Consider the following 27,419-nt stretch of genomic DNA (forward strand, 5'->3'; position numbering starts at 1 on the left):
TCCCGTATATGGTCGTATCTTACTTCATAGGGCTAGCCTCACAAGAACTATGTATGAAATGATTGTGGATTGTATGAGAGCACAGTCTCTCACTTTCTTTCTTTCTGAGGTTCCCTTGGAGACGGTTTACATCAGTGTAACCACGGCAACGTTATAGGGACATGCGTTGTGTCAGGACCGACCCAACACAGGCCTAATCTCCCCACTAAAGCGCCTCCCAACCAGGCTTTATCAAGTCCTGGTAAAAAAAAAAAACGTTGGGGTCTTTGAGTAGCTCTTATTGTTGCTTAACTGGACTTCATGACATCATATTTTGGCCAATCTGAAACTAACCAAAAAACTTGGTAAAGCCCTAAAACAAGCCCTAAAACAAGCCCTAATGTGGATCATGTGGTGTAGATTTCAGATCTTTTTTCTTCACAAGCACAATTTTAGCTTTGGTCTCACTTGCTTGAAGAATAATGAGGATAATCTTGCCTTTTCCCGTACCACTACGGACCATTGGATATTTGAAGGGGTTTAAGTTGAATTTCAGAGGAATCAAAATGGATGTGCATTTATTTGTCACTATGTGTGGAGATACATTTCTCTTGGGTGGAACTTCATGATTTGCTCCTGTATTTTGGTCCGTTTGACAGACTGTCACATGGTATGCTAAACATTTCTTCTTCTAGGAACATATGACAACAACACTCTGAACATGTCTTGGAAGTCAACTGTGTTCAGTGTGTCGTCTTTTCAAAATGGCTGCTGTCCTTCTCCATAGAAATCAGGGAGGCACTACGTCGAGGTTATCTGGTATTCATGTGCGGTGGGGTAATGAAGGTACTTCTCATGAATCTGCTTTGATGAACGTTCTCGAGTGTGAACAGTGTTTCGTCTTTTTAAATACATTGACATATATCATAGGTTGGAAACATCTAGTTACTATGCACACTCCTCTGTTATGGAAAAGTCTTCGAAACACAAATATACACCCCCCCCACCCACCCAACAATGATATTAGGACTTGATGAAAACATCTAGTTACTATGCACACTCCTCTGTTATGGAAAAGTCTTCGAAACACAAATATACACCCCCCCCACCCACCCAACAATGATATTAGGACTTGATGAAAACATCTCAAATGATTTTATATTTTTTCATCTTTCCACTAAGATAAGACATTTAGTGAAGGACTCAAACATCCACTTTGTCTGCTATGCAATTTGGGAACTGCATAGCAAAATAATGTAGAAAACAGAATGCATGTTACTCTATTTCTGTCATTAGTGGGATGAAATGTGAATAACTATGTACTTCCAAGCAAATATTTTTGTTACAAAAATATACTTTCTCATAAAATAATACACATAGTTGTTTTTAGGGTGATATATGTCTCTGTTAAGCTGAACAGAAATGTTGTCTTTTCAAAAGAGCATGTCACTATGTTTGCGAGAGCTGCAACACTTGCACACCAAGTCTAGCGCCAGTCTCTATAGTGTCCTGATGGGTCGGTTCATCTATTCATATTTTGCATACTCCCAGGCCTCTTCATCTGTTGCATAATCTAGTTTTGTTTAATAAGAGTCCCAAATGAAAGAAGATTCCATCTATGTAACCAGGACAACAAAAAAAATGACATTTTCTTTCGAATAAAACATCAAAACTTTCCCGCTACAATGCCGTTAACTGTTCAAAAACAAAGAGTTCAAACCACCAGTACCACTACAAGTCCAGATCAAACAACAGTTCAGCCAACAGACCTCACAGACCATCGTTTCACTTTCATACCCAAATACAAACAAATTCAAACCATAAATCAAAACAGACGTAGAAATGTGATGATAAAAACTGGTGAATGAAAGGTCAAAGAAAAACAACAGAAAAATACTGACGCTATAAAGAAATATAAAATATATGTACAAGACCCTGTATTCCTTGAGTTTCTGGGTAAATGAACATCGGCGTTGGTGTCTGTGTGTGCAGGCATTTCAAACCAAACGGGTTCTCCTTTCACGCCAACTCCTCCTTAGTCCTTGTCAAACAAATGTGGTCTGAGTCTGACGGAATGACTTGCCCTGTGTTGGTGATTTCCCCCTGTGAATCCTGGTGCAAAGTCCACAGCAGCCGTCTCTAGTCCACTAACGGTCTCCGTAGCAACACCCCCTCCACCGCCACCACCACCACACACTCTGCCAGCTAGTTCTCCCTCTACATACAATATATCCCATCTGTCCCTATGCCAGCCTGGTGCTGTCACCAGATGACACTGGATATACTGGTCTCGCGTGGCAGCAGCGGTAGCATGGCGTTATTGGCGTGTGCCTCCTCGATGCTCTGTTCCCTGGGTGTCCTGGCCTGGCCGTGGGGCCTCTGTCCGTTGATCAGAGTCATAGGGATGTTGCAGTAGGTGTGCTGGTTACCCAGGGTGGAGAGGGGAGGCAGGCTGCCGCCAGGGGCCATGTCGTACTCGTAGCTGCGGTAGTAATGTTTCTGCTGCCTCATCTGGGTGTGGTAGTTGACAGTGGAGTTGTGGAAGGTGCTCCGCAAGTCCGGGTGAGCCGTGGCCATGGCGGTGGAGGTGGCGGCTGCCATGGAGATGGCGGAGACGGTCTGGAGCTCACCGAAAGGGCCCTGCTCGCTGACGTCCAGCACCTGCTCATTGCTGATGATGGGCTCCATGTGTTTGAAGGGCATCTCGTACTGCAAGTGTTTCCAGAAGTTGGAGCTGAGCTTGTTGCTCTTGGGGCCACGCCACTTGATGACGGTCAGCATCTTGATGGTGTGTTTGAGCGCTTCCACTTCCTGGTAGTTCATGATGCCATGCAACTCGGCACACTCGATCAGAATCACCTTGATCTCCCCGGTAACCAGCATGTTCCGGAGGCGGGTCTCCAGCTCGAAGATGCTCCAACCCCGCCGCACCACATAATTGGGTGTCATGACGATGATGAGGCGCTTGGATTGGTCCACACAGCGCGCCACGTCCTCGATATAGGCTGGAGAGAGGGAAGGAGAGGCATACAGAGAGAGAAGGGAGGGAAGGAGAGGGATACAGAGAGAGAGGGGAGGGAAGGAGAGGGATACAGAGAGAGAAGGGAGGGAAGGAGAGGGATACAGAGAGAGAAGGGAGGGAAGGAGAGGGATACAGAGAGAGAGGGGAGGGAAGGATACAGAGAGAGAGGGGAGGGAAAGAGAGGGATACAGAGAGAGAAGGGAGGGAAGGAGCGGGATACAGAGAGAGAGGGGAGGGAAGGAGAGGGATACAGAGAGAGAGGGGAGGGAAGGAGAGGGATACAGAGAGAGGGGAGGGAAGGAGCGGGATACAGAGAGAAAGGGGAGGGAAGGAGAGGGATACAGAGAGAGAGGAGGGAAGGAGAGGGATACAGAGAGAGAGGAGGGAAGGAGAGGGATACAGAGAGAGAGAGGGGAGGGAAGGAGAGGGATACAGAGAGAGAGGGGAGGGAAGGAGAGGGATACAGAGAGAGAGGAGGGAAGGAGAGGGATACAGAGAGAGGGGAGGGAAGGAGAGGGATACAGAGAGAGGGGAGGGAAGGAGAGGGATACAGAGAGAGAGGGGAGGGAAGGATACAGAGGGAAAGGGGAGGGAAGGAGAGGATAAAGAGAGAGAGGAGGGAAGGAGAGGGATACAGAGAGAGGGGAGGGAGGGAGAGGGATACAGAGAGAGAGGGGAGGGAAGGAGAGGGATACAGAGAGAGAAGGGAGGGAAGGAGAGGGATACAGAGAGAGAGGGGAGGGAAGGATACAGAGAGAGAGGGATACAGAGAGAGAGGGGAGGGAAGGAGAGGGATACAGAGAGAGAGGGGAGGGAAGGAGAGGGATACAGAGAGAGAGGAGGGAAGGAGAGGGATACAGAGAGAGAGGGGAGGGAAGGAGAGGGATACAGAGAGAGAGGAGGGAAGGAGAGGGATACAGAGAGAGAGGGGAGGGAAGGAGAGGGATACAGAGAGAGAGGAGGGAAGGAGAGGGATACAGAGAGAGAGGGGAGGGAAGGAGAGGGATACAGAGAGAGAAGGGAGGGAAGGATATAGAGAGAGAGGGGAGGGAAGGAGAGGGATACAGAGAGAGAGGGGAGGGAAGGAGAGGGATACAGAGAGAGGGGAGGGAAGGAGAGGGATACAGAGAGAGGGGAGGGAAGGAGAGGGATACAGAGAGAGAGAGAGGGGAGGGAGGGAGGGAGAGATACAGAGATACAGAGAGAGGTGAGAGCGAGAGAGAAAGAAAGAGAGGCAAGAATGATATGGAGTTACAGTATGAAATAATAACACAGTATATAATAGTATATAATATAAATGTATCATATATATATATAGAGAGAGATATTCTAGTCTGTATGTATAGTATGTAAAACATGGTCTATCATCCACTGGTTGATGCTGCCTGCTATGGTCTTTTATTGAGTTTGACTAGCTAAATAGGATATTTAAATAGAAGTGTATACATCTAATGCATCATATAAAGCAGGCATTTTACATGTAAAAAATAAATATTGAGAAAAACAGAGAGAATGAGAAATAAGTCAACAAACACAAAACACACTGACATCAGACAACATATCAGACCCCATAGCCTTGTTAAACACACTGACATCAGACAACATATCAGACCCCATAGCCTTGTTAAACACACTAACATCAGACAACATATCAGACCCCATAGCCTTGTTAAACACACTGACATCAGACAACATATCAGACCCCATAGCCTTGTTAAACACACTGACATCAGACAACATATCAGACCCCATAGCCTTGTTAAACACACTGACATCAGACAACATATCAGACCCCATAGCCTTGTTAAACACACTGACACCAGACAACATATCAGACCCCATAGCCTTGTTAAACACACTGACATCAGACAACATATCAGACCCATAGCCTTGTTAAACACACTGACATCAGACAACATATCAGACCCCATAGCCTTGTTAAACACACTGACATCAGACAACATATCAGACCCCATAGCCTTGTTAAACACACTGACATCAGACAACATATCAGACCCATAGCCTTGTTAAACACACTGACATCAGACAACATATCAGACCCCATAGCCTTGTTAAACACACTGACATCAGACAACATATCAGACCCCATAGCCTTGTTAAACACACTGACATCAGACAACATATCAGACCCCATAGCCTTGTTAAACACACTGACATCAGACAATACATTGACCTATCAGACCCCATAGCCTTGTTAAACACACTGACATCAGACAATACATTGACCTATCAGACCCATAGCCTTGTTAAACACACTGACATCAGACAATACATTGACCTATCAGACCCATAGCCTTGTTAAACACACTGACATCAGACAATACATTGACCTATCAGACCCATAGCCTTGTTAAACACACTGACATCAGACAATACATTGACCTATCAGACCCCATAGCCTTGTTAAACACACTGACATCAGACAATACATTGACCTATCAGACCCCATAGCCCTGTTAAACACACTGACATCAGACAATACATTGACCTATCAGACCCCATAGCCTTGTTAAACACACTGACATCAGACAATACATTGACCTCTCAGACCCATAGCCTTGTTAAACACACTGACATCAGACAATACATTGACCTCTCAGACCCATAGCCTTGTTAAACACACTGACATCAGACAATACATTGACCTATCAGACCCATAGCCTTGTTAAACACACTGACATCAGACAATACATTGACCTATCAGACCCCATAGCCTTGGTAAACACACTGACATCAGACAATACATATACCTATCAGTCCCATTGCCTTGTTAAACACACTGACATCAGACAATACATTGACCTATCAGACCCATAGCCTTGTTAAACACACTGACATCAGACAATACATTGACCTATCAGACCCATAGCCTTGTTAAACACACTGACATCAGACAATACATTGACCTATCAGACCCCATAGCCTTGGTAAACACACTGACATCAGACAATACATTGACCTATCAGACCCCATAGCCTTGGTAAACACACTGACATCAGACAATACATTGACCTATCAGACCCCATAGCCTTGGTAAACACACTGACATCAGACAATACATTGACCTATCAGACCCCATAGCCTTGGTAAACACACTGACATCAGACAATACATTGACCTATCAGACCCCATAGCCTTGGTAAACACACTGACATCAGACAATACATTGACCTATCAGACCCCATAGCCTTGGTAAACACACTGACATCAGACAATACATTGACCTATCAGACCCATAGCCTTGTTAAACACACTGACATCAGACAATACATTGACCTATCAGACCCATAGCCTTGTTAAACACACTGACATCAGACAATACATTGACCTATCAGACCCATAGCCTTGTTAAACACACTGACATCAGACAATACATTGACCTATCAGACCCATAGCCTTGTTAAACACACTGACATCAGACAATACGTTGACCTATCAGACCCATAGCCTTGTTAAACACACTGACATCAGACAATACATTGACCTATCAGACCCATAGCCTTGTTAAACACACTGACATCAGACAATACATTGACCTATCAGACCCATAGCCTTGGTAAACACACTGACATCAGACAATACATTGACCTATCAGACCCCATAGCCTTGGTAAACACACTGACATCAGACAATACATTGACCTATCAGACCCCATAGCCTTGGTAAACACACTGACATCAGACAATACATTGACCTATCAGACCCATAGCCTTGTTAAACACACTGACATCAGACAATACATTGACCTATCAGACCCCATAGCCTTGTTAAACACACTGACATCAGACAATACATTGACCTATCAGACCCCATAGCCTTGTTAAACACACTGACATCAGACAATACATTGACCTCTCAGACCCCATAGCCTTGGTAAACACACTGACATCAGACAATACATTGACCTATCAGACCCATAGCCTTGTTAAACACACTGACATCAGACAATACATTGACCTATCAGACCCATAGCCTTGTTAAACACACTGACATCAGACAATACATTGACCTATCAGACCCATAGCCTTGTTAAACACACTGACATCAGACAATACATTGACCTATCAGACCCATAGCCTTGTTAAACACACTGACATCAGACAATACATTGACCTATCAGACCCATAGCCTTGTTAAACACACTGACATCAGACAATACGTTGACCTATCAGACCCCATAGCCTTGGTAAACACACTGACATCAGACAATACATTGACCTATCAGACCCATAGCCTTGGTAAACACACTGACATCAGACAATACATTGACCTATCAGACCCATAGCCTTGGTAAACACACTGACATCAGACAATACATTGACCTATCAGACCCATAGCCTTGTTAAACACACTGACATCAGACAATACATTGACCTATCAGACCCATAGCCTTGTTAAACATACTGACATCAGACAATTAATTGACCTATCAGACCCATAGCCTTGTTAAACACACTGACATCAGACAATACATTGACCTATCAGACCCATAGCCTTGTTAAACACACTGACATCAGACAATACATTGACCTATCAGACCCATAGCCTTGGTAAACACACTGACATCAGACAATACATTGACCTATCAGACCCATAGCCTTGGTAAACACACTGACATCAGACAATACATTGACCTATCAGACCCATAGCCTTGTTAAACATACTGACATCAGACAATACATTGACCTATCAGACCCATAGCCTTGTTAAACACACTGACATCAGACAATACATTGACCTATCAGACCCATAGCCTTGTTAAACACACTGACATCAGACAATACATTGACCTATCAGACCCATAGCCTTGGTAAACACACTGACATCAGACAATACATTGACCTATCAGACCCATAGCCTTGGTAAACACACTGACATCAGACAATACATTGACCTATCAGACCCCATAGCCTTGTTAAACACACTGACATCAGACAATACATTGACCTATCAGACCCATAGCCTTGTTAAACACACTGACATCAGACAATACGTTGACCTATCAGACCCATAGCCTTGTTAAACACACTGACATCAGACAATACATTGACCTATCAGACCCATAGCCTTGTTAAACACACTGACATCAGACAATACATTGACCTATCAGACCCATAGCCTTGTTAAACACACTGACATCAGACAATACGTTGACCTATCAGACCCATAGCCTTGTTAAACACACTGACATCAGACAATACATTGACCTATCAGACCCATAGCCTTGTTAAACACACTGACATCAGACAATACATTGACCTATCAGACCCATAGCCTTGGTAAACACACTGACATCAGACAATACGTTGACCTATCAGACCCCATAGCCTTGTTAAACACACTGACATCAGACAATACATTGACCTATCAGACCCATAGCCTTGTTAAACACACTGACATCAGACAATACATTGACCTATCAGACCCATAGCCTTGGTAAACACACTGACATCAGACAATACATTGACCTATCAGACCCATAGCCTTGTTAAACACACTGACATCAGACAATACATTGACCTATCAGACCCATAGCCTTGTTAAACACACTGACATCAGACAATACATTGACCTATCAGACCCATAGCCTTGTTAAACACACTGACATCAGACCAATACAATACATTGACCTATCAGACCCATAGCCTTGTTAAACACACTGACATCAGACAATACATTGACCTATTAGACCCATAGCCTTGTTAAACACACTGACATCAGACAATACATTGACCTATCAGACCCATAGCCTTGTTAAACACACTGACATCAGACAATACATTGACCTATCAGACCCATAGCCTTGTTAAACACACTGACATCAGACAATACGTTGACCTATCAGACCCATAGCCTTGTTAAACACACTGACATCAGACAATACATTGACCTATCAGACCCATAGCCTTGTTAAACACACTGACATCAGACAATACATTGACCCTATCAGACCCATAGCCTTGTTAAACACACTGACATCAGACAATACGTTGACCTATCAGACCCATAGCCTTGTTAAACACACTGACATCAGACAATACATTGACCTATCAGACCCATAGCCTTGTTAAACACACTGACATCAGACAATACATTGACCTATCAGACCCATAGCCTTGGTAAACACACTGACATCAGACAATACATTGACCTATCAGACCCATAGCCTTGGTAAACACACTGACATCAGACAATACATTGACCTATCAGACCCATAGCCTTGTTAAACACACTGACATCAGACAATACATTGACCTATCAGACCCATAGCCTTGTTAAACATACTGACATCAGACAATACATTGACCTATCAGACCCATAGCCTTGTTAAACACACTGACATCAGACAATACATTGACCTATCAACCCTATCAGACCCATAGCCTTGTTAAACACCACTGACATCAGACAATACATTGACCTATCAGACCCATAGCCTTGGTAAACACACTGACATCAGACAATACATTGACCTATCAGACCCATAGCCTTGTTAAACACACTGACATCAGACAATACATTGACCTATCAGACCCATAGCCTTGTTAAACACACTGACATCAGACAATACATTGACCTATCAGACCCATAGCCTTGTTAAACACACGACATCAGACATCATGACCTATCAGACCCTAGCCTTGTTAAACACACTGACATCAGACAATACGTTGACCTATCAGACCCATAGCCTTGTTAAACACACTGACATCAGACAATACATTGACCTATCAGACCCATAGCCTTGTTAAACACACTGACATCAGACAATACATTGACCTATCAGACCCATAGCCTTGTTAAACACACTGACATCAGACAATACATTGACCTATCAGACCCATAGCCTTGTTAAACACACTGACATCAGACAATACATTGACCTATCAGACCCATAGCCTTGTTAAACACACTGACATCAGACAATACATTGACCTATCAGACCATAGCCTTGTTAAACACACTGACATCAGACAATACATTGACCTATCAGACCCATAGCCTTGTTAAACACACTGACATCAGACAATACATTGACCTATCAGACCCATAGCCTTGTTAAACACACTGACATCAGACAATACATTGACCTATCAGACCCATAGCCTTGGTAAACACACTGACATCAGACAATACATTGACCTATCAGACCCATAGCCTTGTTAAACACACTGACATCAGACATACATTGACCTATCAGACCCATAGCCTTGTTAAACACACTGACATCAGACAATACATTGACCTATCAGACCCATAGCCTTGTTAAACACACTGACATCAGACAATACATTGACCTATCAGACCCATAGCCTTGTTAAACACACTGACATCAGACAATACATTGACCTATCAGACCCCATAGCCTTGTTAAACACACTGACATCAGACAATACATTGACCTATCAGACCCATAGCCTTGTTAAACACACTGACAATCAGACAATACATTGACCTATCAGACCCATAGCCTTGTTAAACACACTGACATCAGACAATACATTGACCTATCAGACCCATAGCCTTGTTAAACACACTGACATCAGGACAATACATTGACCTATCAGACCCATAGCCTTGTTAACACCACTGACATCAGACAATACATTGACCTATCAGACCCATAGCCTTGTTAAAACACACTGACATCAGACAATACATTGACCTATCAGACCCATAGCCTTGTTAAACACACTGACATCAGACAATACATTGACCTATCAGACCCATAGCCTTGTTAAACACACTGACATCAGACCAATACATTGACCTATCAGACCCATAGCCTTGGTTAAACCACTGACATCAGACCAATACATTGACCTATCAGACCCATAGCCTTGTTAAACACACTGACATCAGACAATACATTGACCTATCAGACCCATAGCCTTGTTAAACACACTGACATCAGACAATACATTGACCTATCAGACCCATAGCCTTGTTAAACACACTGACATCAGGACAATACATTGACCTATCAGACCCATAGCCTTGTTAAACACACTGACATCAGACAATACGTGACCCTATCAGACCCCATAGCCTGGTTAAACACACTGACATCAGACAATACATTGACATATCAGACCCCATAGCCTTGTTAAACACCACTGACATCAGACAATACATTGACCTATCAGACCCATAGCCTTGTTTACAACACACTGACATCAGACAATACCATTGACCTATCAGACCCATAGCCTTGTTAAACCACACTGACATCAGACAATACATTGACCTATCAGACCCATAGCCTTGTTAAAACACACTGACATCAGACAATACATTGACCTATCAGACCCATAGCCTTGTTAAACACACTGACATCAGACAATACATTGACCTATCAGACCCATAGCCTTGTTAAACACACTGACATCAGACAATACATTGACCTATCAGACCCATAGCCTTGGTAAACACACTGACATCAGACAATACATTGACCTATCAGACCCATAGCCTTGTTAAACACACTGACATCAGACAATACATTGACCTATCAGACCCATAGCCTTGTTAAACACACTGACATCAGACAATACATTGACCTATCAGACCCATAGCCTTGGTTAAACACACTGACATCAGACAATACATTGACCTATCAGACCCATAGCCTTGTTAAACACACTGACATCAGACAATACATTGACCTATCAGACCCATAGCCTTGTTAAACACACTGACATCAGACAATACATTGACCTATCAGACCCATAGCCTTGTTAAACACACTGACATCAGACAATACATTGACCTATCAGACCCATAGCCTTGTTAAACACACTACATCAGACAATACATTGACCTATCAGACCCATAGCCTTGTTAAACACACTGACATCAGACAATACATTGACCTATCAGACCCATAGCCTTGTTAAACACACTGACATCAGACAATACATTGACCTATCAGAACCCATAGCCTTGTTAAACACACTGACATCAGACAATACATTGACCTATCAGACCCATAGCCTTGTTAAACACACTGACATCAGACAATACATTGACCTATCAGACCCCATAGCCTTGTTAAACACACTGACATCAGACAATACATTGACCTATCCAGACCCATAGCCTTGTTTAAACACACTGACATCAGACAATACATTGACCCTATCAGACCCATAGCCTTGTTAAACACACTGACATCAGACAATACATTGACCTATCAGACCCCATAGCCTTGGTTAAACACACTGACATCAGACAATACATTGACCTATCAGACCCATAGCCTTGTTAAACACACTGACATCAGACATAACATTGACCTATCAGACCCATTGACCTATCCGACCCATAGCCTTGTTAAACACACTGACATCAGACAATACATTGACCTATCAGACCCATAGCCTTGTTAAACACACTGACATCAGACAATACATTGACCTATCAGACCCCATGCCTTGGTAAACACACTGACATCAGACAATACATTGACCTATCAGACCCATAGCCTTGTTAAACACACTGACATCAGACAATACATGACCTATCAGACCCATAGCCTTGTTAAACACACTGACATCAGACAATACATTGACCTATCAGACCCATAGCCTTGTTAAACACACTGACATCAGACAATACATTGACCTATCAGACCCCATAGCCTTGTTAAACACACTGACATCAGACAATACATTGACCTATCAGACCCATAGCCTTGTTAAACACACTGACATCAGACAATACATTGACCTATCAGACCCATAGCCTTGTTAAACACACTGACATCAGACAATACATTGACCTATCAGACCCCATAGCCTTGTTAAACACACTGACATCAGACAATACATTGACCTATCAGACCCATAGCCTTGTTAAACACACTGACATCAGACAATACATTGACCTATCAGACCCATAGCCTTGTTAAACACACTGACATCAGACAATACATTGACCTATCAGACCCATAAGCCTTGTTAAACACACGGACATCAGACAATACATGACCTATCAGACCCATAGCCTTGGTAAACCACCATAAGACAATACATGACCTATCCCATAGCCTTGTTAAACACACTGACATCAGACAATACATTGACCTATCAGACCCATAGCCTTGTTAAACACACTGACATCAGACAATACATTGACCTATCAGACCCATAGCCTTGTTAAACACACTGACATCAGACAATACATTGACCTATCAGACCCCATAGCCTTGTTAAACACACTGACATCAGACAATACATTGACCTATCAGACCCTAGCCTTGTTAAACACACTGACATCAGACAATACATTGACCTATCAGACCCATAGCCTTGTTTAAACACACTGACATCAGACAATACATTGACCTATCAGACCCATAGCCTTGTTAAACCACACTGACATCAGACAATACATTGACCTATCAGACCCCATAGCCTTGTTAAACACACTGACATCAGACAATACATTGACCTATCAGACCCATAGCCTGTTAAACACACTGACATCAGACAATACATTGACCTAATCAGACCCATAGCCTTGTTAAACCACTGACATCAGACAATACTTGACCTATCAGACCCATAGCCTTGTTAAACACACTGACATCAGACAATACATTGACCTATCAGACCCATAGCCTTGTTAAACACACTGACATCAGACAATACATTGACCTATCAGACCCATAGCCTTGTTAAACACACTGACATCAGACAATACATTGACCTATCAGACCCATAGCCTTGTTAAACACACTGACATCAGACAAATACATTGACCTATCAGACCCATAGCCTTGTTAAACACACTGACATCAGACAATACATTGACCTATCAGACCCATAGCCTTGGTAAACACACTGACATCAGACAATACATTGACCTATCAGACCCATAGCCTTGTTAAACACACTGACATCAGACAATACATTGACCTATCAGACCCATAGCCTTGTTAAACACACTGACATCAGACAATACATTGACCTATCAGACCCATAGCCTTGTTAAACACACTGACATCAGACAATACATTGACCTATCAGACCCCATAGCCTTGGTAAACACACTGACATCAGACAATACATTGACCTATCAGACCCCATAGCCTTGTTAAACACACTGACATCAGACAATACATTGACCTATCAGACCCATAGCATTGTTAAACACACTGACATCAGACAATACATTGACCTATCAGACCCATAGCCTTGTTAAACACACTGACATCAGACAATACATTGACCTATCAGACCCCATAGCCTTGGTAAACACACTGACATCAGACAATACATTGACCTATCAGACCCATAGCCTTGTTAAACACACTGACATCAGACAATACATTGACCTATCAGACCCATAGCCTTGTTAAACACACTGACATCAGACAATACATTGACCTATCAGACCCATAGCCTTGTTAAAACACACTGACATCAGACAATACATTGACCTATCAGACCCCATAGCGTTGTTAAACACACTGACATCAGACAATACATTGACCTATCAGACCCATAGCCTTGTTAAACACACTGACATCAGACAATACATTGACCTATCAGACCCATAGCCTTGTTAAACACACTGACATCAGACAATACATTGACCTATCAGACCCATAGCCTTGTTAAACACACTGACATCAGACAATACATTGACCTATCAGACCCATAGCCTTGTTAAACACACTGACATCAGACAATACATTGACCTATCAGACCCCATAGCCTTGTTAAACACACTGACATCAGACAATACATTGACCTATCAGACCCATAGCCTTGTTAAACACACTGACATCAGACAATACATTGACCTATCAGACCCCATAGCCTTGGTAAACACACTGACATCAGACAATACATTGACCTATCAGACCCCATAGCCTTGTTAAACACACTGACATCAGACAATACATTGACCTATCAGACCCATAGCCTTGTTAAACACACTGACATCAGACAATACATTGACCTATCAGACCCCATAGCCTTGTTAAACACACTGACATCAGACAATACATTGACCTATCAGACCCATAGCCTTGTTAAACACACTGACATCAGACAATACATTGACCTATCAGACCCATAGCCTTGTTAAACACACTGACATCAGACAATACATTGACCTATCAGACCCATAGCCTTGTTAAACGTTATGTTCTAACTGCTGATATAATGGCTATTAGAGACCTACTGAGGCACAATAACTCAATAGTGAAAACAATATGAGAGAAATTGATCTGTGTGTGTGTGTGTGTGTGTGTGTGTGTGTGTGTGTGTGTGTGTGTGTGTGTGTGTGTGTCTGTGTGTGCATGTGTGTGCGTGTGTGTGTGTGTAGGGTGACACACTATACAATCTGCCCTTTCTAAACAGTGTTCCTCATTTGTAAACAGTGTTCCCCTACATGCCAGAAGAGTGGAGGCTGCTAAAGTCTGCTGTTAGTGAGGCTGCTGGGGTCCTGTCAGAAACAAAGACTTTTCCACTACAGGTTGACAGTATTAACTAAGCTTCCCTTTCTAATCAAAGAGCCCCTACTGTGAGAGGTGCTGCTCTCTGAGCCAACAGAGCTGGCCATCTCTTACTCTCTCTTGCTCTCTCTCTCACTCTCCCTCTTTCCATCTCCCTTTCTCCCTCACTCTCTCTCCCTCACTCCCTCTCACTCACTCCATCTCCCTTTCTCCCTCACTCACTCCCTCTCACTCACTCCATCTCCCTATCTCCCTCAATCTCACTCCCTCCATCTCCCTTTCTCCCTCACTCACTCCATCTCCTTATGCACCCCTCTACATCTCCCTCTCCCTCCATCTCCTTATGCACCCCTCTACATCTCCCTCCCTCTCACTCCCTCCATCTCCCTTTCTCCCTCACTCACTCCATCTCCTTATGCACCCCTCTACATCTCCCTCTCCCTCCATCTCCTTATGCACCCCTCTACATCTCCCTCGCCCTCCATCTCTTTATGCACCCCTTCTACATCTCCCTCGCCCTCCATCTCCTTATGCACCCCTCTACATCTCCCTCTCCCTCCATCTCCTTATGCACCCCTCTACATCTCCCTCTTCCTCCATCTCGTTATGCACCCCTCTACATCTCCCTCCATCTCCTTATGCATCCCTCTACATCTCCCTCGCCCTCCATCTCCTTATGCACCCCTCTACATCTCCCTCTCCCTCCATCTCCTTATGCACCCCTCTACATCTCCCTCTCCCTCCATCTCCTTATGCACCCCTCTACATCTCCCTCTCCCTCCATCTCCTTATGCACCCCTCTACATCTCCCTCTCCCTCCGTCTCCTTATGCACCCCTCTACATCTCCCTCTCCCTCCATCTCCTTATGCACCCCTCTACATCTCCCTCTCCCTCCATCTCCTTATGCACCCCTCTACATCTCCCTCTCACTCCATCTCCTTATGCACCCCTCTACATCTCCCTCGCCGTACGTCTCTCTCCTTCTTGTCTCCCTCCAACCCTTGGGGAGGGTAAAACTCAAAAGGGCTTTTCTCTTTTATGCCTTATGCTCAGCTGAGCCCCTGGGGATAGAGGAGAGCAAGAGAGCAGGCTGATTAGCAGGAGCATGGAGAACAAAGCCCTCTCATCACCTCACTATGATAAGTCAGTCTGGATGTTCCCTGTAATTGGACTTTGCTGGCAAACACAAGACCCCTTTCCACCCTCTACTATCTCTCTCTCTGCTTCTCTGCCTCTCTCTGCTTCTCAATTCAATTCAATTCAATTCAATTCAAGGGCTTTATTGGCATGGGAAACATGTGTTAACATTGCCAAAGCAAGTGAGGTAGATAATATATAAAGTGAGGATATAAAGTGAAATAAACAATCAAAATTAAGAGCTTCTCTCTCTCTCTGCTTCTCTGTCTCTGCTCCTCTGCTTCTCTCTCTCTCTGCTTCTCTGTCTCTGCTCCTCTGCTTCTCTCTCTCTCTGCTCCTCTGCTTCTCTCTCTCTCTGCTCCTCTGTCTCTGCTCCTCTGCTTCTCTCTCTCTCTGCTCCTCTGCTTCTCTCTCTCTCTGCTCCTCTGTCTCTGCTCCTCTGTCTCTGCTTCTCTGTCTCTGCTCCTCTGTCTCTGCTCCTCTGTCTCTGCTCCTCTGTCTCTGCTTCTCTGTCTCTGCTCCTCTGTCTCTGCTCCTCTGTCTCTGCTTCTCTGTCTCTGCTCCTCTGTCTCTGCTCCTCTGTCTCTGCTCCTCTGTCTCTGCTCCTCTGCTTCTCTGTCTCTCTGCTTCTCTGTCTCTGCTCCTCTGTCTCTGCTCCTCTGTCTCTGCTTCTCTGTCTCTCTGCTCCTCTGTCTCTGCTTCTCTGTCTCTGCTCCTCTGTCTCTGCTCCTCTGTCTCTGCTCCTCTGTCTCTGCTTCTCTGTCTCTGCTCCTCTGTCTCTGCTCCTCTGTCTCTGCTTCTCTGTCTCTGCTCCTCTGTCTCTACCCCTCTGTCTCTGCTCCTCTGTCTCTGCTCCTCTGCTTCTCTGTCTCTCTGCTTCTCTGTCTCTGCTCCTCTGTCTCTGCTCCTCTGTCTCTGCTTCTCTGTCTCTCTGCTCCTCTGTCTCTGCTCCTCTGTCTCTGCTCCTCTGTCTCTGCTCCTCTGTCTCTGCTTCTCTGTCTCTGCTCCTCTGTCTCTGCTCCTCTGTCTCTGCTCCTCTGCTTCTCTGTCTCTCTGCTTCTCTGTCTCTGCTCCTCTGCTTCTCTCTCTCTCTGCTTCTCTGTCTCTGCTCCTCTGTCTCTGCTCCTCTGCTTCTCTCTCTCTCTGCTTCTCTGTCTCTGCTCCTCTGCTTCTCTCTCTCTCTGCTTCTCTGTCTCTGCTCCTCTGCTTCTCTCTCTCTGCTCCTCTGTCTCTGCTTCTCTGTCTCTGCTTCTCTGTCTCTGCTTCTCTGTCTCTGCTCCTCTGCTTCTCTCTCTCTGCTTCTCTGTCTCTGCTCCTCTGCTTCTCTCTCTCTGCTTCTCTCTCTCTGCTTCTCTGTCTCTGCTCCTCTGCTTCTCTCTCTCTGCTTCTCTCTCTCTGCTCCTCTGCTTCTCTCTCTCTCTGCTTCTCTGTCTCTCTGCTTCTCTGTCTCTGCTCCTCTGCTTCTCTCTCTCTGCTTCTCTCTCTCTCTGCTTCTCTGTCTCTGCTCCTCTGCTTCTCTCTCTCTCTGCTTCTCTGTCTCTGCTCCTCTGCTTCTCTCTCTCTCTGCTTCTCTGTCTCTGCTCCTCTGCTTCTCTCTCTCTCTGCTTCTCTGTCTCTGCTCCTCTGCTTCTCTCTCTCTCTGCTTCTCTGTCTCTGCTCCCCTGCTTCTCTCTCCCTCTGCTTCTCTCTCCCTCTGCTTCTCTCTCCCTCTGCTTCTCTCTCCTCTGCTTCTCTCTCTCTCTGCTTCTCTGTCTCTGCTCCTCTGCTTCTCTCTCTCTCTGCTTCTCTGTCTTTGCTCCTGCTTCTCTGTCTCTGCTCCTCTGCTTCTCTCTCTCTCTGCTTCTCTCTCTCTCTGCTTCTCTGTCTCTGCTCCTCTGCTTCTCTCTCTCTCTGCTTCTCTGTCTCCGCTCCTCTGCTTCTCTCTCTCTCTGCTTCTCTCTCTCTCTGCTTCTCTCTGCTCTGCTTCTCTGTCTCTGCTCCTCTGCTTCTCTCTCTCTCTGCTTCTCTCTCTCTCTGCTTCTCTGTCTCTGCTCCTCTGCTTCTCTCTCTCTCTGCTTCTCTGTCTCTGCTCCTCTGCTTCTCTCTCTCTCTGCTTCTCTCTCTCTCTGCTTCTCTCTCTCTCTGCTTCTCTGTCTCTGCTCCTCTGCTTCTCTCTCTCTCTGCTTCTCTGTCTCTGTTCCTCTGCTTCTCTCTCTCTGCTTCTCTCTCTCTCTGCTTCTCTCTCTCTCTGCTTCTCTGTCTCTGCTCCTCTGCTTCTCTCTCTCTCTGCTTCTCTGTCTCTGCTCCTCTGCTTCTCTCTCTCTCTGCTTCTCTGTCTCTGCTACTCTGCTTCTCTCTCTCTCTGCTTCTCTGTCTCTGCTCCTCTGCTTCTCTCTCTCTGCTTCTCTCTCTCTCTGCTTCTCTGTCTCTGCTCCTCTGCTTCTCTCTCTCTCTGCTTCTCTGTCTCTGCTCCTCTGCTTCTCTCTCTCTCTGCTTCTCTGTCTCTGCTCCTCTGCTTCTCTCTCTCTCTGCTTCTCTGTCTCTGCTCCTCTGCTTCTCTCTCTCTGCTTCTCTCTCTCTCTGCTTCTCTCTCTCTCTGCTTCTCTGTCTCTGCTCCTCTGCTTCTCTCTCTCTCTCTGCTTCTCTGTCTCTGCTCCTCTGCTTCTCTCTCTCTCTGCTTCTCTGTCTCTGCTACTCTGCTTCTCTCTCTCTGCTTCTCTCTCTCTCTGCTTCTCTGTCTCTGCTACTCTGCTTCTCTCTCTCTGCTTCTCTCTCTCTCTGCTTCTCTGTCTCTGCTCCCCTGCTCCTCTCTCCCTCTGCTTCTCTCTCTCTCTGCTTCTCTCTCTCTCTGCTTCTCTGTCTCCACTCTCCTGCTTCTCTCTCTCTCTGCTTCTATCTCTCTCTGCTTCTCTGTCTCTGCTCCTCTGCTTCTCTCTCTGCTTCTCTCTCTCTCTGCTTCTCTCTCTCTGCTCCTCTGCTTCTCTCTCTCTATCTGCTTCTCTCTCTCTCTGCTTCTCTGTCTCTGCTCCTCTGCTTCTCTCTCTCTCTGCTTCTCTGTCGCTGCTCCCCTGCTTCGCGCTCTCTCTTCTTCTCTGCTCCTCTGCTTCTCTCTCTCTCTCTGCTTCTCTATCTCTGCTCCTCTGCTTCTCTCTCTCTCTGCTTCTCTATCTCTGCTCCTCTGCTTCTCTCTCTCTCTCTCTGCTTCTCTGTCTCTGCTCCTCTACCTCTCTCTCTCTCTCTCTGAGTATCTCTCTAGAGTAGCACGGATGGTGTGGCTGGTTGGGGCTGGGTGTGGCTGGTTGTGTCTGGGTGAGGCTGGTTGTGGCTGGGAGGGGCTGGGTGTGTCTGGGTGAGGCTGGTTGTGGCTGGGTGTGGCTGGTTGTGTCTGGGTGAGGCTGGTTGTGGCTGGGTGTGGCTGGTTGTGCCTGGGTGAGGCTGGTTGTGGCTGGGTGTGGCTGGTTGTGTCTGGGTGTGGCTGGTTGTGTCTGGGTGAGGCTGGTTGTGGCTGGGTGTGGCTGGTTGTGTCTGGGTGAGGCTGGTTGTGTCTGGGTGTGGCTGGTTGTGTCTGGGTGAGGCTGGTTGTGGCTGGGTGTGGCTGGTTGCGGCTGGGTGAGGCTGGTTGTGGCTGGTTGTGGCTGGGTGTGGCTGGATGTGTCAGGTTGTGGCTGGTTGTGGTTAGTTGTGGCTGGTTGTGGTTAGATGTGGCTGGTTGTGGTTAGTTGTGGCTGGTTGTGGTTAGTTGTGGCTGGTTGTGTCAGGTTGTGGCTGGTTGTGGTTAGTTGTGGCTGGTTGTGGTTAGTTGTGGCTGGTTGTGGTTAGTTGCTGACACAAGTAGGGGTAAGTGGCTGAGGGAATGAGAGTACCTCTAAGGAGTCTTGAATCGTCCTGGAAATGATCATTGGTGAAACCTAAACATAAATAGTTCAACATTCAAAAGGTGTGATCAGGTAGACTTGCAGAAAGGCATCAGAGGAAGTTAGAGTCAGGGGACTTAAATAAGTTACTTAGATAAACTGTGCCTAGTTTCTCTCAACTCACCAAAACACCTTTATCTCAGTTTAATATGGGAGTTGTGGCATCAGGACAAAAGGAGCCTGTCAGTTTACATACTATGTATTACATTGTAATAGATGCGTTTCAAACAATTCATTGGCTATGAAGACTACTATTTCAATTGATTACTTTATACTCAAACTTTCAACATAGCATATATTTCAATGAAATAAATAGCTTTATTTGCATCAGAAGAAATGTGTTAATTAATTTGCCTAGAGACAAATCCATTGACTAATGAGGTCTTAGAGGAGAACAAAAGTCCTTAGAAGGTCTGTATTTCAGCCCTGGGTTTGTGCCACGTATCCCCTATTAACACAGTCCCCCTGACAACACAAACATTTAAGTCAAACTGGCTGTAATCGTAACATCGACACAAACTGAACAATGTGACAGACAAGAATGTGACACAAATGAGCGAAAACAAAGAAAAGGATTCCAACTGAGAGTAATGGAACAGTATCAGAGATTATCCTCCAGTATCATGGCCCTATCACAGGTGCCAAGTGTCAATCTGAATTACAAGCAGTAAACTGCAGTCAACATGCAGAAGTCCCCTTTGATTGGTTGTGAGACAGCAATCATGAAGATGTGATTAAGACTGGATCAATGCAATATAATCACAAAGTTGATTATTACCCACTAATTACACATTTTCAGCTATACCACAGCCAACTCCAAATCAGCGGCTGAACGCTACATGCTGTTATGTTGTAATTAACAGGTTAAAGTGACAGTTCACTGCAAAATCGACGTTTGTCAGATGTTTACAGTGCAAAGTAAGATGGTAGAATGTGTCACGAGATATGTACACAACACAATGGCAACATTAGAAACAGAATTAAACAGGAAATAGACCAAAAAGGTACAACACTTACTTCCGGTTGGGATCAAGTCCCTGTCTGGAATGAACAGTTTATACCCATAATGCCTCTCCAGGACGTCGGGTAGGATCTCCAGGGCGAAGCGTTCCTCCTCACGCGTCTCCTGACTCCACTGGTCCGGGTCCACTTTGGTGTATGACAGATAGGCATCATAGTCCTTATTATCTACAGGAGTAACACACAGACCAGTATATTACTACACTATAGAGGATACAGACCAGTCTATTACTACACTATAGAGGATACAGACCAGTCTATTACTACACTATAGAGGATATTAGTAACATACAGACCAGTCTATTACTACACTATAGAGGATACAGACCAGTCTATTACTACACTATAGAGGATATTAGTAACATACAGACCAGTCTATTACTACACTATAGAGGATACAGACCTGTCCATTACTACACTATAGAGGATACAGACCAGTCTATTACTACACTATAGAGGATACAGACCAGTCTATTACTACACTATAGAGGATACAGACCAGTCTATTACTACACTATAGGGGATATTAGTGACATACAGACCAGTTTATTACTACACTATAGAGGATACAGACCAGTCTATTACTACACTATAGAGGATACAGACCAGTCTATTACTACACTATAGAGGATACAGACCAGTCTATTACTACACTATAGAGGATACAGACCAGTCTATTACTACACTATAGAGGACACAGACCAGTCTATTACTAGACTATAGAGGACACAGACCAGTCTATTACTACACTATAGAGGATACAGACCAGTTCATTACTACACTATAGAGGATACAGACCAGTCTATTACTACACTATAGAGGATACAGACCAGTTCATTACTACACTATAGAGGATACAGACCAGTCTATTACTACACTATAGAGGATACAGACCAGTCCATTACTACACTATAGAGGATACAGACCAGTCCATTACTACACTATAGAGGATACAGACCATTCTATTACTACACTATAGAGGATACAGACCAGTCTATTACTACACTATAGAGGATATTAGTAACATACAGACCAGTCTATTACTACACTATAGAGGATACAGACCAGTCTATTACTACACTATAGAGGATACAGACCAGTCTATTACTACACTATAGAGGATACAGACCAGTCCATGACTACACTATAGAGGATACAGACCAGTCCATGACTACACTATAGAGGATATTAGTAACATACAGACCAGTCTATTACTACACTATAGAGGATACAGACCAGTCCATTACTACACTATAGAGGATACAGACCAGTCCATGACTACACTATAGAGGATATTAGTAACATACAGACCAGTCTATTACTACACTATAGAGGATACAGACCAGTCTATTACTCCACTATAGAGGATACAGACCAGTCCATTACTACACTATAGAGGATATTAGTAACATACAGACCAGTCTATTACTACACTATAGAGGATACAGACCAGTCTATTACTACACTATAGAGGATACAGACCAGTCTATTACTACACTATAGAGGATACAGACCAGTCCATTACTACACTATAGAGGATACAGACCAGTCCATGACTACACTATAGAGGATATTAGTAACATACAGACCAGTCTATTACAACACTATAGAGGGTACAGACCAGTCCATTACTACACTATAGAGGATACAGACCAGTCTATTACTACACTATAGATACAGACCAGTCTATTACTACACTATAGAGGATACAGACCAGTCCATTACTGCACTATAGATACAGACCAGTCCATTACTACACTATAGATACAGACCAGTCCATTACTACACTATAGAGGATACAGACCAGTCTATTACTACACTATAGAGGATATTAGTAACATACAGACCAGTCCATTACTACACTATAGAGGATACAGACCAGTCTATTACTACACTATAGAGGATACAGACCAGTCTATTACTACACTATAGAGGATACAGACCAGTCCATTACTACACTATAGAGGATACAGACCAGTCCATTACTACACTATAGAGGATACAGACCAGTCCATTACTACACTATAGAGGTTACAGACCAGTCCATTACTACACTATAGAGGATATTTGTAATACACAGACCAGTCTATTACTACACTATAGAGGATACAGACCAGTCCATTACTACACTATAGAGGATACAGACCAGTCCATTACTACACTATAGAGGATATTAGTAACATACAGACCAGTCTATTACTACACTATAGAGGATACAGACCAGTCTATTACTACACTATAGAGGATACAGACCAGTCCATTACTACACTATAGAGGCTTTTAGTAACATACAGACCAGTCTATTACTACACTATAGAGGATACAGACCAGTCCATGACTACACTATAGAGGATATTAGTAACATACAGACCAGTCTATTACTACACTATAGAGGATACAGACCAGGCCATTACTACACTATAGAGGATATTAGTAACACACAGACCAGTCTATTACTACACTATATAGGATATTAGTTACACACAGACCAGTCTATTACTACACTATAGAGGATACAGACCAGTCCATTACTACACTATAGAGGATACAGACCAGTCCATGACTACACTATAGAGGATATTAGTAACGTACAGACCAGTCTATTACTACACTATATAGGATACAGATCAGTCTATTACTACACTATAGAGGATACAGACCAGTCCATTACTACACTATAGAGGATATTAGTAACATACATACCAGTATAATACTACACTATAGAGGGCACAGACCAGTCCATTACTACACTATAGAGGTTACAGACCAGTCCATTACTACACTATAGACACAGACCAGTTCATTACTACACTATAGAGGATACAGACGAGTCTATTACTACACTATAGAGGATACAGACCAGTCCATTACTACACTATAGATGATATTAGTTACACACAGACCAGTCTATTACTACACTATAGAGGGTACAGACCAGTCTATTACTACACTATAGATACAGACCAGTCTATTACTACACTATAGAGGTTACAGACCAGTCCATTACTACACGATAGAGGATATTAGTAACACACAGACTAGTCTATTACTACACTATAGAGGATACAGACAAGTCCATAACTACACTATAGACTCAATAGGGATTCAGACTCAATAGGGTTTCTGACTCAATAGGGCTTCAGACTCAATAGGGCTTCAGACTCAATAGGGCTTCAGACTCAATAGGGATTCAGACTCAATAGGGTTTCTTACTCAATAGGGCTTCAGACTCAATAGCGCTTCAGACTCAATAGTGCTTCAGACTCTATTAGGCTTCAGATTATATTGGTTTTCAGACTCTATTGGGCTTCAGACTCAATATGGCTTCAGACACAATAGTGATTCAGACTCTATTGGGCTTCAGAGTCAATAGGGCTTCAGAATCAATAGGACTTCAGAGTCAATAGGGCTTCAGAGTCAATAGGGCTTCAGAGTCAATAGGCCTTCAGAGTCAATAGGGCTTCAGAGTCAATAGGGCTTCAGAGTCAATAGGGCTTCAGACTCTATTGGGTTTCAGAGTCAATAGGGTTCAGAGTCAATAGGGCTTCAGACTATATTGGGTTTCAGAGTCAATAGGGTTCAGAGTCAATGGGCCTTCAGAGTCAATAGGGCTTCAGACTATATTGGGTTTCAGAGTCAATAGGGCTTCAGACTCAATAGGGCTTCAGAGTCAATAGTACTTCAGAGTCAATAGGGCTTCTGACCCAATAGGGCTTCTGGACTTCTCATGTCTGCATTGGTTATTTTTCATTTTCACATGACACACACATCACGTTCCACAACCAAACCCATGCCATCATAAGTAGGGCAACTTTCATTGGTCTGTTTCTCCTGGTCAGGTCACATGGTCAGGGATCGATAACCATGACAGCTCTGCAGACTATCAACGTGGTGAAGAGGTCCAGTATTTTAGCTCTCTCTGCATAGCAGAACAGCAGGAAGCAACTTGACACCTGTGTCACTCTGACTGACCTTACTGCCAGCTTCCACTCCTCTGTGTTCACTGTGACTGGGCTGAGGTAGGAAACTGAACGCTTCCCTAGGCACAAAATGGCTCCGACCCATCCTTTATCCGCACGGCAGCCAGGCACATGAAGAATATGATTGATGCTGAATTTGAAAGGATTAAACGGCGAGGAGAAAAGCCCAACATGGGAGGTGATAGCGGTAATGTTTCCCCCGTGCAGGAGAGAGAGGAGAGGAGCGGCTCCGGCCTCGGCACACAAAGCAGGAAATCTGTTGCGGCAACGAGCCAGAGGAAGTGGAATTAAGGGAGAGACACAAGAGAAGAGAGGGATTCCCCAGGGACTAGAGACAACACAGGCCTCTCTCTCTCTCTCTCTCTCTCTCTCTCCCTCTCTCTCTCAGGTAAACTCATTAGAGAGGGGTTTAAACCTCTCTTATTACCACAGGTAAAGGGATAATCCAAACACTACCTGCTGAAGGGGAGCTGTTAGACCAGGATGGGCTTCTGACAACACAGAGAGGAGAGGAGAGGAGAGGAGATGAAGAGAGGAGAGGAGGAGAGGAGGAGAGGAAGAGAGGAGAGGAAGAGAGGTGGAGAAAGGAGAGGAGGAGCGATGAGGATGAGAGGTGGGGAAAGGAGAGGAGAGGAGGAGCGATGAGGAAGAGAGGTGGGGAAAGGAGAGGAGGAGATATGAGGAGGAGGAGAGGAGAGGAGGAGAGGAGGAGAGGAGAGGAAGAGAGGTGGGGAAAGGAGAGGAGAGGAGGAGCGATGAGGAAGAGAGGTGGGGAAAGGACAGGAGAGGAGGAGCGATGAGGAAGAGAGGTGGGGAAAGGAGAGGAGGAGATATGAGGAGAAGGAGAGGAGGGGAGGAGGGGATAGAAGGGGAGAAGAGAAGTGAGGAGAGGAGGGGAGTGGACAGGAAGAGAGGAAGAGAGGAGGAGAGGAGAGGAGAGATGAAGCAAGGAAGAGATGAGTGGAGAAGAGAAGAGAGAAGGGGAGGAGAGGGGAGGGGAGGGAGGGAACAAGAAAAGAGAAGAGAAGAGAGGAGAGAAGTGGGAGATAAGTGGAGAGACCAGGAGGAATCTGAACCTATATAAACATCTCTTTCTATACAGTATAGTGCAACGTCCCCTTTAAGAGAGAAACGCATGTAGGTAGATCAGAATCTATTTCAGTTGAACTGAATCACTCATATCTGAGTGGTTACTGTGTGAGGGAGTGACAGAGAGAGAGTAAGAGAGAGTGAGAGAGAGACAGAGAGAGAGAGAGAGAGAGAGAGAGAGATAGAGATATAGAGATATATATATATATATATAGAGAGAGAGAGATAGAGATGAGAGATAGAGAGAGAGATAGAGATAGAGAGCAGGTATGGGTGAGATTCGGAGTAGAATCCAGAATAAGTAGAATAACCAGTGACTCCTTCCTCTCCCTCCTCTCCTTCTTCTCCCTCCTCTCCTTTCTCTCTGAGGTCCAATGAGGTGAACTTAAGAGGGCTGAGAAGGGGAAGTGTTTCCGTTGCGTGTTCCACCACCCTCGGCATCCATCCTTCCCACTCTCTGACTCTGAAGTAAAAGGCCATGACTGACGCACACATAGCGTACATCCATCCATAGCTGTGGCTGCATACTGGCAGGCCCACAGAGAGTGAGAGAACCTTTGAACTCGCTATTAAAAACGTGTTCAGGGACTTTGAACAGGAACCTCTGGGCTCCTTCACATGGTTCTGAATAGAACACAACCTACATCGTCAGCCGTGAAAGCTAAAAAACTGCAGGGGGAGTTGGGCTCATTAGCATTCCTACATAAGTTACGTTTATAATAAGACATAAGGTATTTGTTATCTCTATGTGAAGTCATTGCTCATCCCTAAGCGATGATCAAGTTCAACCTACTGCATGATTTAAATGAAG

The 27,419-nt window shown here is 44.5% G+C and overlaps 1 protein-coding gene across 2 annotated transcripts in view; it reads right to left on the bottom strand.

Moving 5' to 3' along the window:
- Nucleotides 1–1,116: 1,116 nt before the first annotated feature.
- The window catches only part of LOC109906797 (interleukin-1 receptor accessory protein-like 1-B), a 430,365-nt gene continuing 404,062 nt past the window's right edge, over nucleotides 1,117–27,419 (bottom strand). Inside the window, exons 10-12 of one of the 2 annotated variants that reach the window (XM_031792873.1) lie at nucleotides 21,537–21,707; nucleotides 20,469–20,513; nucleotides 1,117–2,984 (exon numbers count right to left, since the gene is read on the bottom strand). In XM_031792873.1, coding sequence (XP_031648733.1) covers nucleotides 2,242–2,984; nucleotides 20,469–20,513; nucleotides 21,537–21,707 — 959 coding nt within the window. In that variant the 3' untranslated portion in view covers nucleotides 1,117–2,241. The remainder of the gene's footprint in view (nucleotides 2,985–20,468; nucleotides 20,514–21,536; nucleotides 21,708–27,419) is intronic. The other variant, XM_031792874.1, reaches the window with a different exon arrangement.

Source organism: Oncorhynchus kisutch, linkage group LG16 (assembly GCF_002021735.2).
Source record: "Oncorhynchus kisutch isolate 150728-3 linkage group LG16, Okis_V2, whole genome shotgun sequence".
In the NCBI taxonomy this organism is placed as follows: domain Eukaryota; kingdom Metazoa; phylum Chordata; class Actinopteri; order Salmoniformes; family Salmonidae; genus Oncorhynchus; species Oncorhynchus kisutch.